Here is a 12769-nt window from a genome sequence, read left to right as displayed (position 1 = left end):
CAGGGGGCGTGTGATGAAACCACTGTCATGAAAAATGATCATCAAAAATATCATTATGAAACAAAAACTTTGTTCAGAATCACCTTTATTTGCCAAGTAACCTATACGTGCATATAGAAGGAATTTTACTTTTTTTTGCACTGCATTGGTCTTAATTTAGCGACACAGAAATAGACATAACAGCCAGGAACAAGGACAACAAAGCCGAACAAACATAGACAGGATGTACGTATAGAAAATATGTGTTTTAAAAACTGTAAAATGACAATATATAATGGGAGATGTGGATGTTATTGGCGTTTCAGGGTTAATGGGTATGCATCAGAGTAACGGCCTGTAAGAAACTGTACTTGTGTCTGGTTGTTTTTGTGTGCCAGAGGGGAGAAATTTGGTTGTGTAAAGGGTCAGCAAGGATCTTGTTACAAAGTATGAATCTTCCTCATTCACATGTGAATGAGGCGGAATGAAGCAAGTAAGTTACACAGTAAATAGATCTGTTGCTTCTGGGCCGTGCTTGTTAATGTCGCCTCCTCCACCAGTGATCTTGGTTATGTGCTGTCAAGGGTCTGTATCTGCTGCACGACCAGAGCCCCGGCACACAGGCTTGATAGGAAGTGTTATGACGAAAGCAATTTCCATAGAGACAGCTCTGCTTGCTTGCTTGGCTGCAGGCTGACCAGTTTAAATGCCTTCATTTATGATGCTGTGACTGACTGCAATTAAAATACTATGCCATATATTTTCTTCACATAAAATCACATTCTCTTGTAAAATTCAAACCGGTTTAACTGATCTCCAAAGACTCAACTTTCACACTCCCTTGCCACACAAGCGGCCCTTCAGAATCAATAAAAATCAAATCAGCCTTTCTCAAACCAAACAATCTTAGTCAAACCAACATTTTTGGCACAACTTGGTGATTCATGGTGAGGAAAAGGTCATACATGTGTATGTCTATTTAGTTGTCTGTCTCAACAGTGCCACCATGTGTCCAGTCAACCACTGATTGAGAAGCAAACAGGTACACATCCCTTTGTCCCTCTACAAAAACAGTCTCTTCATGCAGGTTGCTGCACTGCAAACTCTCCCAATGCTAAAAATATGACAACATTAGTGATGAGATACAGATACTGAACAACAATAAATGTCAAATTTAAGATCTAGCTCATACGAAAGGTGATGTGAGTTCAAATTCCGAATAAGTTCATATTAAGCTTTAACAAAAAAAACATTTCCATGAGCTGCACGACAGGTGTTTTTTAGAGGTGTCCCTTTCCTTACGGTCTTTTAGCTTATAATAATTTGTGTTGAAATTGGCAGTCCCAGGATGCTTCCTTCCTGGTTGGCTCAGTCACATGAATCACCCTACCACCCTCCTGGGTTTGCTAAAAGACCACCAAACCATCAACTCTCAACATTTCCTGTCAGCGTTGCCACACTTCTCGGCACTCATTAGTGTCAAAACACAGAGCAGATGCTGTGGTTACCACCTGTTGAAACACAGTATCTTGTATATCTGTTTACACTGTAAATCAAGATGCATCACTGCTAGTTTGAATCATCTGACTGGTCAACCATTTCTGCTTTTCCAATAAATGACGGGGATGTTTAATATATGCATCATCAGAGAGACACACTGTGACATTAAAATACAGCTGATATGATCACAGCATCAGACTCATTATCTTACCTTTCATTTGTGTCAACTGGGTATGCAGCGAGGATCTCTTTCTGTCAGAAGTCCACTTATCATGAAAGATATCCCCCTCCTCTCCGACCTCTCTCAGCTCCCCTTTTTTGTTCTCTCTCTGTGGCGAAGCAGGAATAGGAGTGCTGCCACAGGTGGTAGAAACTACAGATGCAGCGGCCACATCGTTAGTTGGATGTACACTGCAAAGAAAGGAAAGGTAGGTAACCCAGGAGCTGCTGCAGCAGTTCAATCAAGCACAGCAACATGTGGTTACAAAAACAGTTTCATTTATTCTCCGCCTCCTCTTCATCCTCCTCCTCCCTATGGATGCTGGATTTGGAGGGCTTTGAGGGAGGGAGAGAGAGAGAGAGAGAGAGAAAGAGAGAGACAGAGAGAGGGGCTGAGACAGAGGGTCCAGTTCTTCCAATAAACATCCCCCTTCCCATTCAAAGCATCAGCACCACCCACTCACTCGAGCAGCCCTCCCTAAAATCAATGACAACTGGTACCATTCAGGCATCCTTTATAATAGCCGAGGATCAGAATATTTGACATGTACCGTAACACCAGTAGAGTTTTAAAAAAGAAGAAGAAAAAAGGCATGGAGAGACAGAAAGGTGGGTGGGGAGCAATACATGTCTCCCTCACATTATCTATAATCTCTTTCTCTTCCTCTTTTGGGAGTGATTGGAAAAGCCTAGAATGTTTCAAATCCAACGTGGGTGCTTGGCTGTCTCTATGTTTTGTGATTACTTGGATGTATCCATCTGTTTTCTTGAGAGGTTACCATGACAATTAATATGTGTTTATAGTAATTTTCGTAGTCCTGAAAACGTAGATGGTGTCTGTGTGTTTGTGAGTGTGGGTTATCTGAAACTCAGCATCCGCCTCCAAATTGAATTAACTTGCAGCCAATAAAACCAGGTCTGCACACCCCCCTGTCCTTTCCTCTCATTGTCTATGTTTCTCAACCTCTCCAACACAGTCTCACACAGTCTTTCTCTCTCTCTCTCTCTCTCTCTCTCTCTCTCTCTCTCTCTCTCTCTCTCTCTCTCTCTCTCTCTCGCTCTCTCTCTCTCTCTCTCTCACAAACACACACACACACACACACACACACACACACACACACACACACACACACACACACACACACACACACACACACAGAGAGGCTCCATCTGAATTTTTAGAACTACCAAAATGACACAGTGCATTCTCTTTCTCTCTGTCTCATAACAACCAAATAGTAGAAGAGTTAAAGGCAAATGCAAGGCTAAAAGCTTATTGTGTAACAAATAGTAACATAATGGGGCAACAGCTAAAGATTATTTTCATTTTCTATTTATATGTATTATTTTCTTGATTCATTATTTGATCTATAAATTGTTGGAAATAGTGACAATTTCCGTAAAGGATTCATAAAGCTCAAGGACATGTAATGAAATTGTTCAAATAAATTCAGTTTGCGATCACATAAAACCAACAAAACAAACAAATCATCATATTGGATAAGCTGAAACCAAAGATCAGAGGATTGACTCAACAATTAGTCTACTAATTGTCTTAGCTCTATTGAACAGTGAGGCTGTGCCCTCTTCAAACACAAGGTAATCAAGCATGTTGGTATATGTGGTGAAAAGGAAGTCATGCTAAATTGTTCATGCTTTTTTTATACTATTTTTCTAAATTGATTAATCAGTTAAAAATCGATTAATTTAAAAAAATCTAAACATCAAAAACATTTAAATTGAAGTTAGAAAATAATATTCAATTAGTTTAAAACTATGCAGAATAATCAATAATGGCACTGTACACGACACTAGGCCTAAACATACACATAAACTAGACTTACTTAAACTCATACATATTGATACACATCAAGATTACAACAAATGCTTTTATGAAGAACCTAAATCACTCTACACTTCAATTGGCGCTTACTGGTGTAAGATGTATCGCATACAAATTAAGTTTTAAATGGGACAAATTAATTGCAATTAGTTTTTTGTTATTATTGATTATTGATCATGCAACTGCTTTAACTATATATAATTGAATTAGTCAAGTTCAATTCAATATAGTTAACGCAAATGTTTTACGTCGTAGTTCTTTGTCGATAATCTGATTGTTGTGTCAGCAGGTTCACTCTACAAACAGGGTGGGAATACTACGGTGCCTTCAGGTAGTACTTATAAACTTCGTAAATAAAATAGCACATGCATTCAAGTATTTATTTTACGTTGTTTAACCAAGTGAACAGAGCCATTTTGTTTCACAGTTGTATAAAGAAGAACATACACTAATTAGACACATATTTTATAGTTAACATACAAAAATAGAGACTTGTTGAGAATTGGAATTTTGTAATCGTCATTAAAAGCTCAAAGTCTTCTTAAAACACAAGATATACCACAGAATTATGGTTAACATTATTTGATGTTAAAATAACCAGTATCGTCCTATCTCCCGGCTATGTATCACTTCGAATAGCTGGTTCTGGTGGTCTATCTTTTGGAAAAATCGATATTTCCGATGTTATTGAAGGCATCATCAGTGGTGCGGTCCAACGGGTTGCCGTTGGTCCAGGTCAGGAGCAGCCGCACGTCCTTCGTCACTTCACTTTGACGCCCATCATTCACGCTGACATCAAACTTTTGATTAAAAAAAAGAAACGTGTTGTTTTGTTTCTATAGAAACATACAGTTAATGTTCGAAAATGTCCAAAGACTCGTGGGCAGTTGCTGTCGATGTTCAAGAAGCTACAACTCCATCCATACAGGTGAGTTTTAGAGGAGACGCGTGCCTCCTAAAAGTAACATCAAACACGGGCTAACTTGCTCATCGTTCATTAGCAAATAAGCTAATTTGCTACCTAGCTGCTACCTATCTTTTTTTCGCTCATAATTTATTTTCTCCCTCCAGATGGACTTCTCAAAGAAAGTTGAACGAGTGTGTGGTCCTCGTAACATAAGAGGAGACATAAATGGTAACTTAATAAATAGTCCTAATTTTACCGCCTAGTTGTGGGTGCTTGACGTTTTTTTTCTCCCACCTGTGTCAGGCAACGTTGTGCCAGAGAAGGATAAAGATGGAGGTGTGGGGGGAGACGGGGACATGGTGGACCAGGCTGAACAGTCCCTGTTGAATAAACTGATCCGCCGCTCTCTGGTGAAGAACAGAAACCAGGTGGAGGTCCTGCAGCGGGACCCCACGTCTCCTCTGTACTCCGTGAAGACTTTTGAGGAGTTGAGACTGTAAGTGTGCCAGTAATGCAACTTTTATTAATTGTTAATTGTTTTTTGCTTTTTAATTGTTGTTTTTTTAAATGTTTTAATGAATGCTCTTAATTGTTTTTAAATCTTGTTTTCTTCTGCATTATGTTTTAATGCTTTTAATCGTTTTATGTGAAGCACTTTGAATCGCCTTGTTGTTGAAATGTGCTATACAAATAAACTTGCCTTGATCGATAGAAAACCTGAACTGCTGAAGGGCGTGTACAACATGGGATTCAACAGGCCATCAAAGATTCAGGAGAATGCTTTGCCCATGATGTTGGCACAGCCGTGAGTTAATTCTTTCTCTTTTGGAGACAAGTTCTCTTTCTTCATGAGTCAATGGTCAGACAATTATTTATCAGTCTCTTTAAAAACAAAAGTCCCTGAACTCTATTAATAGTCAGAAAATAATAAAATAAAAACCCTCACTGACACTTTTCAAATTGCTTGTGTTTAACCCTATAGGGTCTTAAGCCTTTTTCTCGATTTTACATAATTTCTTAAATTCTCCTTTTAAGGCACTTGCATATAAGATATATACCCATGTGTTACATCTAAAATTGCAGACCAATCTCAGCTATCCATATAATGAGGCACAATTGTCATAAGGCAAAGGTGTAAAGTGATAAGATGAATCTAAAGCTGAAAAATTTAAGTTTGATTTAAAAAAAATCTTCATATATCTTGTGAAAACATACCTTTACTCATGTTGACGAAACGTGTTGGTGCTAGAAGTTGATTTACCAAAGGTATTAGGTTCACAAAAGCAGTGAAATATATAAATACAATGGTAGTTACATGTAAATAAATGTCTAAAACCAATTTTTTTGTTATGATTTTTTTTTTTGAGCAGAAATGTGTTCTGTCACACTGTGTTCTGTGTTCTGTGTTCTGTCACACCTTTCACCAAAATGATAGAAATGGGACTGAGAAATGACTTCATACTGCAGATGAGTGTGTGTAAATGAAAAATGACCATTACAACATTTTTGGTTTTCAAATAAAATATGTATTATTCATAAATAAATATTATATACATAAATAAATAGAAAACAGACCGGGGCTGGTGGAGATGGCTGTGGAGAATTCTCTCTGCAAAATAAATGACTACTAGTTAGTAGTTTGAACAGTTCAATGGGTGTTCATGTGCAGCTGAGCTGTGTACCAACCTGGTAAACAGTGTTCAGGCCTTCTCAGTCTTTCACGTCGACAGCATAGGTGCAGGTGGCTGTAGCGAAGCTGCATGTTGTCCACTGGACCCTGACAGCTGTGAAGCCTCTCTATAAAATAAATGACTACCAGTCGGTACTAAGTTATCCAAAACAGTAACAGAGCTCCGGGAACGAGCTAACCCTTACGTTCGCGCGTTGCTATTGTAAACACACATACCGATAGTTAGCGTTACGTCTTATGCCGTGTTCACACCGGACGCGACGGCGCAACATTTCCACCGGATGACGCGATTGACTCGTTTGAGGCGGCGCGAACAGACCGTTTGACTCGGGGCGAATGAGCGAAGGACGCAAGCAGAACAAGTGGTTATTTATTTGTTTCATAGTCGATACCGGAAAAAACAGCTCTTTTTCGCGCAGAGACCCGATGGCGATAAGCCACACCCCACAGGATCACACAGAAGCACACAGAGGAGGGGGCCGGAAACTGCAGAGTTTGGCGGTTCTAACAGTAGCGGATTCTTTTTTCGGCGCCGTATTTTCGCGGAGATATGATTTTTTTTTTTTACAAACATTGTATATCACGCCGGTGCGACGCAAGACCCCTAGAGGGTTAACCAACAATCCAAAACTCAAATCTTCACTACTGAGAACCTGACACCAGCTATTTTTTTATTTGCTTGAACAATTGCTTGTAAGATTAATCAATAATTAAAAGTGTTGCTGAATGTTCTGACAATCAGTACTAATTAAATGCAGTGCAGGATTTGACTTAAGTGGATAGACTTTTGTGACTTTTTTGACTTTTTGTGCCAGTTCTAGCATATTCCAATGACTAAAACGTAAATTTGTAGTACTTTATATACAATTATCATATCCATGACGTTGCTACTCTAGACAACTAATTGTAAGCTAGATTTGGAACTATAATGTTGTACTTTAACAATAATGAGAATGCGTAAAAGCTGATTCGGCATGACATTAATGGACTAGGGCTCTAACTGATCATTATATATGTTGTCAATTAATACAAATTATTTCCTTGTTTAATTGTTGGGCTATGAAATGTTCCTGAATGGGAAAAAGCCTAGTGCCCAAGGTAAAGTCATCAAACATCTTAAAATGTTTCAGGGTTATACGATAATTTTGTAAAAAACGATTTTAGAGATTATCAAAAGTTTAAATAAATCTTCTCTCTCTGAAATGGACTGTAACTATTGTCCTTGCAGTAGTTCTACAAATCTATTAGAATTTCCCTTATGTCAGGTTTGTCTGATATATATGCATGTTTTTCCTCCTCTTTCAGACCGCAGAATCTGATCGCCCAGTCCCAGTCTGGCACGGGTAAAACTGCTGCTTTTTCTCTGGCCATGCTCAGCCATGTAAACGCAGAAAATAAGTGGACTCAGGTAAGCATAACATGAAATCTGCAGAGCCAGCCAGTGTCGACATTCGGTTGTAGACGTTGAAATACACGCAACATTTAAAAATGTTTTGGCTCTTTCAGTGCCTTTGCATCGCGCCAACATACGAGCTGGCTCTGCAGACTGGTCAAGTAATCGAGCAAATGGGGACATTTTGCCCTGATATGAAACTGGCCTACGCCATTCGGGGAAACAGAAGTAAGAATTTGACCATACTTGTAATTCCGTTTGCTCAAATTTGCGGCAAAATGGTATTTCAAGTCCTTCAAGAGTTGGTTATGTCACGATATGGATTTCTGCGTTCTGTTCAGTGGCGCGAGGCATCAAGTTGGAGGAACAGATTGTCATTGGAACACCAGGCACAGTCCTCGACTGGTGCACCAAGTACAAGCTTATTGACCCCAAGAAGATTACCATGTTTGTGCTCGACGAGGCTGATGTGATGATCGGCACACAAGGTCATCGGGACCAGAGCATACGGATCCATAGGTGGGTTCTTTCAGAGAACCATACCAATGATGAGAACCACAGAGTTTTGTCTGTCAACATGATTCGCTTGTCACAATGTTTTCTTTCTTTTCTTTCTATCAACACAGACGGCTCACAAAGGAATGCCAGATGCTCCTTTTCTCTGCAACCTTCGAGGACTCTGTGTGGAGGTTTGCTGAGCAGGTGGTTCCTGATCCCAATATCATCAAGCTGAAGCGTGAAGAGGAGACGCTGGACACCATCAAGCAGTTCTATGTGATCTGTAAGGAGGAGGAGGACAAGTTCACATCACTCTGTAATCTTTATGGGAGCCTTACCATTGCACAGGCCATGATCTTCTGCAGAGTAAGTCAGCTGAACCCTGCTAAGTACACACTTTTATGATTTAATGTTAAAAAAAATCTGGATTTTAACGCAGATAATATTTGCATGATCACCTGGTATTCGTAATTGTGGTCATTATCTCCATTCTGCTTGCATTGTGCTGAGATAATTTTAGGACTGGAGGAATCTCACTTTAAGAGGAGCAATGGACACCTCTCTTTTCCTTGCTGAGGAAGGTTTAGGCATTCATTTACATCACTTTTTGCAAGTTAACGTTATTACAGATGTTTGTAGCTTGCTAACATTTTTGGAGGATTGGAACCTTTTTTTAAATGTAATCCTGTTTAAACGTACTGTACTAACACGAGCGAGAGAGGGCGTGCGAGTATGGACAGAAGTGTAGTCGTTATATCGTGTTTCTGTACAATTATCTTGTTCATCAGTGAAGTGTATGAACAACACTGCAGACTGGATTCTCTACTAAAAGTATCCAACAGAGCGTTCTCATATGGGGTATACACACATAACTGGTTCTAAAGTTTCTGCACATCAGCAGGTCTGCGTTGTATATGTCTTCGGGGTGGGAATCACCAGAGGTCCCACATAACGATATTATCACGATATTGAGTATTGCGATATATTGAGTATTGCGATTTATTACCTTTTTCCAACTGCAAATTGTCCCCAAAGGATTGTCCCCTTTGTCAACATATTTTATCTAATAAGATAACGTTTTCAGTCTGTTCTTCTCACAGCAAAATGGGATTGACAAGCAGACAAACAGACCAACACTGTCATAAATGTTGCACCTGACAAACTGAACTGTTTGTATTACAGTCCAGTGTTTCCCGGTTTACAGCTTTAGGGGAGGAAACCGACACAAACTTTTTCTGTCACACCCCACTTTGGAGGAAAAACAATGTTCATGCCCCACCGCCCCAACAAAGTTGTAACAAAATGGTCCATGCTGAATTTTGTCAAAATGTTTGACTCCATCTTTGCTTTTATAAATCATAGAATAAAGAACATTGCAATCACTTTAAAGTAAACCAAATTGCTCCATCAGACAAAAACAAATGCAATGTGCAATCACTTTGTTAGAACAATGCAAATAAAGTTATATCTGCAAAAAATAACTCCCCCCTAGTCGCCCTAATATAATGGTAGGGGAAACGATGCAGTCTGCATGGCCGCGTCATTTGAGCTGGACGTGCCGGAGAGGGGGCAGGGCTTATCTCTGTGCAAACAGTTATCATTCTGCCATCCACCATGAAAATAACCACTATTTCTGCTTTATATTTGTTGTGGAAATCCCCCAGACGTCGGAACATTAAACGCGCTCGTGTCTGGGTTCATAATATTATTCGTAGGCACACAGCTCGGTGAATTTCACCGACTACTCCAGGAGCTGCGTCGGGATGATAGTGTTACGGATTACAAGGCGGCCCTGTTAACTGGTAACGTCAACTGCCGATTTTTGGCTATAAGTCGCCAGTTAACAGGGCCGCCTGTTAATCCGTAACACCGGCCGCTTCCAGCGCTACTAGGGTACCAGTAGCCAGTTTGATTTTTGCTTTTCTTAACATCTTTGACCAGCGCTACAAGTGACAGGAAGTCCAGACGTTTGATTTAAACGCGGACGGCGCATTTAAACTTTTTATCTCCGATGTCTCAGTGTTTGTTTTGACCAACTTCCTACTGATCACACTGATCTGGGACCTCTGCTGACCTCACCAGAAAACAACACAGCACCATCAAGTGGACTGAATAAGCAATTGATTTATAATTGATTAAATAAAAGATCGATACTTGGCTTCCGTGTATCGAAACAATATCGCTACACAAAATATAGATACTATGGTATATCGATTTTTTTTTATTTTTTTTCCACCCCTAATATGTCTTGTGTATGACATGTCTGTATCGTCACTGCATTGAGAGGATCTGGTCACATCTCTTGTCCGGGCGGCGTCTCACTCCCTCTTCCTCTCGTAGGATATCCAGATACAGGTGGCATTTTAATGCCAGCTGTTAATGCGGCCTGAATGTTGGTAAACTGACAGATAAGATGTGTATTTATCACAAATTAATATTTCCAATTCCAGGAAAAATGTCCCCTGACAGGACGTAGTATGTTTAGCTGATTTTTTTTCTGACAATCAGAAAACAATTTTTTCTTCAGACTCGCAAGATGGCTTCTTGGCTGGCTGCAAACCTGATCAAAGAGCAGCACCAGGTGGCGTTACTGAGTGGGGAAATGACAGTGGAGCAGAGAGCTGCCGTCATTGAACGCTTTAAGAATGGCCAGGAGAAAGTACTTGTGACTACAAACGTGTGCTCCAGAGGTGAGGGAGAGATTTTACCATTTTAAAAAATCGTTACGTTCTGAGCTCTCCAAATCATGAGTGGTTATATTGATTACAGGTATTGATGTGGAACAAGTGTCGCTTGTGGTCAACTTTGACCTCCCTGTGAACATGGACGGGAAGGCCGACAACGAGACATACCTTCACAGGATTGGCCGCACAGGACGCTTCGGCAAAAGAGGATTTGCGGTCAATATGGTTGACAGCAAATGTAGCATGGATATTATCAACCAAATTGAGATGCATTTCAGTACGTTCCTGTTTCTTTCAGTTTAATCGTGTAGAACAGCGACTGCAAGGATCCTAATATGACTTTTATCTCCATCTTTCTTCCACAGACCGGAAAATCACCCAGCTTGACACTAATAATGTCAAAGAAATGGAAAGGCTGACTATCTGAAGACTAATAAATCAGTTAGAAGAGTGTGTCTCCTCTGAAAACCAGAGTTGAGTTCAAATATCCTTGAGTGACTTGAAGCATTGTAAGGTTTAAATGCCTGCTTCCACCATAGTGGTGCTTAGTTTTCCTGTTATGTTAATTTGATGTTGGACTGTGGAGCCAGAGCTGTTGCTCTTTTTGTGTGGACAAAAAATAAATAATTGCTGTTGCATATTAAACTTGTTCAGTTTCTTGCTGTTGAAATGCTTGACAGCATACAGAGACGAGGTGTTGGCATTGCATCAAGTAAGACCATTGTTTAGGTGCATCTAAAAGAATGAATCGGTTGCTCAGAACCTTTTATTAAACGTAATATAATGAAAATATATTTCTTCAGGTAGTATACAATATATTCAAAAGATAGGAAGCGTGTAACCTCCAAATTCTGTGCATTTTAGTGTGATTGATTTTCACTCTTCATCCAGAACACTTGGCTTTCATCCATCCAGAAATGATTTGATGGATCCATTCGGCAAAAGAACATATAAAAGGAGTTCTTTCTCAGACCAGGTTGAGGGTTATTTGCAGATGACCTTTTTCAAAGCGACCATTTTGACTGAAAGAAAAGCACAGGTGTTACTAATAACAAGGATGGCATTGTTCATTTTAATATTTACACCTGTGCTTTTTCTTCTGTGGCATGTCGAAATATCTTCTGTGAAAGGCCTACAGTTTTCCTGGTTAGGCTACATTGCCACTAAACCTTGTTAACAAGTTTGTAAAATCAATAACCAGTCATAGGATTATGTATTTATGTGTTTGTGTTTGCTACAGCAGGGCAGTAGTTATAGTATAAAAGTAAAGTCAGATGAATTCATCACATTGGCTGTACTGTGCATCTGTATCCTAATTAAAGCATATTTGGCATATAAGCACGTCAATCAAAAAAGAAAAGATGTGAATATTTACAACAACCCATTTTGTTGCTGCATTTGTCAGCAGCATTTCTTATCTCTTATGCTTTGATATTAAATGCCAGATAAACAAATGAATACCCGACCAGAGATAATTTCTTAATTCAGTAATCACCTACTGTTTTGACTGAAACAAACTATACTTTTAAATGTCCCCATAACTGTGGTTATATACAGCCACTCAGGACACACATTAGTGAGTATTCTGAGCAATCGTGCAGCAAGTTAACAAGTAATGCATTAGTGGACCTAATTGTTATGAATTTGCTGTTGTCAAAAGCTCCAAAAAGATTATCTCGAGACATGTTTTCCAACAAAAATAGAAAGAATTGTAAAAAAAAATGGTAATAGTCTATGAGTAATAATTTTAGTCAAATATGGATTTCCCACAAAAAAGTTAATTACCTAATACAAAAATCACATTTATAGCACATCTACTGAAGCCACAAACGTCCTGAAAGATATATGTATCTTTTGCACAACATACTGTATCCATTCCATTATAAATAGGTTCTGCTACTCTCTCAAAAATCCCGCATCTCTGAATATGCAAGTATTTTAAATCTCAAATGTTGAACTGCTGCACACAAAATTACTCTGCGGGATACACCATTCTGCAAGGTGAGGCTCAAACATCCAAGCGAAGAAGTGAAGGGGGAGGTTTAAATACCACCAC

General features: G+C 39.4%; 1 protein-coding gene across 1 annotated transcript; it reads left to right on the top strand.

Annotated features, from left to right (window-relative positions):
• Positions 1–4406: 4406 nt before the first annotated feature.
• On the top strand, positions 4407–11140 carry ddx19a (DEAD-box helicase 19a; the record flags this gene model as incomplete). Its single annotated transcript, XM_079226529.1, has 11 exons — positions 4407–4469; positions 4613–4676; positions 4752–4944; positions 5161–5253; positions 7444–7546; positions 7645–7759; positions 7873–8050; positions 8158–8395; positions 10557–10719; positions 10799–10990; positions 11079–11140. 11 exons carry the CDS (start codon positions 4407–4409, stop codon positions 11138–11140), a joined length of 1464 nt encoding a protein of 487 aa, XP_079082655.1.
• Between the last annotated feature and the right edge of the window lie 1629 nt (positions 11141–12769).

Source organism: Taurulus bubalis (assembly GCF_910589615.1).
Source record: "Taurulus bubalis genome assembly, chromosome: 11".
Lineage (NCBI taxonomy): Eukaryota > Metazoa > Chordata > Actinopteri > Perciformes > Cottidae > Taurulus > Taurulus bubalis.
This window is presented reverse-complemented; position numbering and strand designations above follow the sequence as displayed.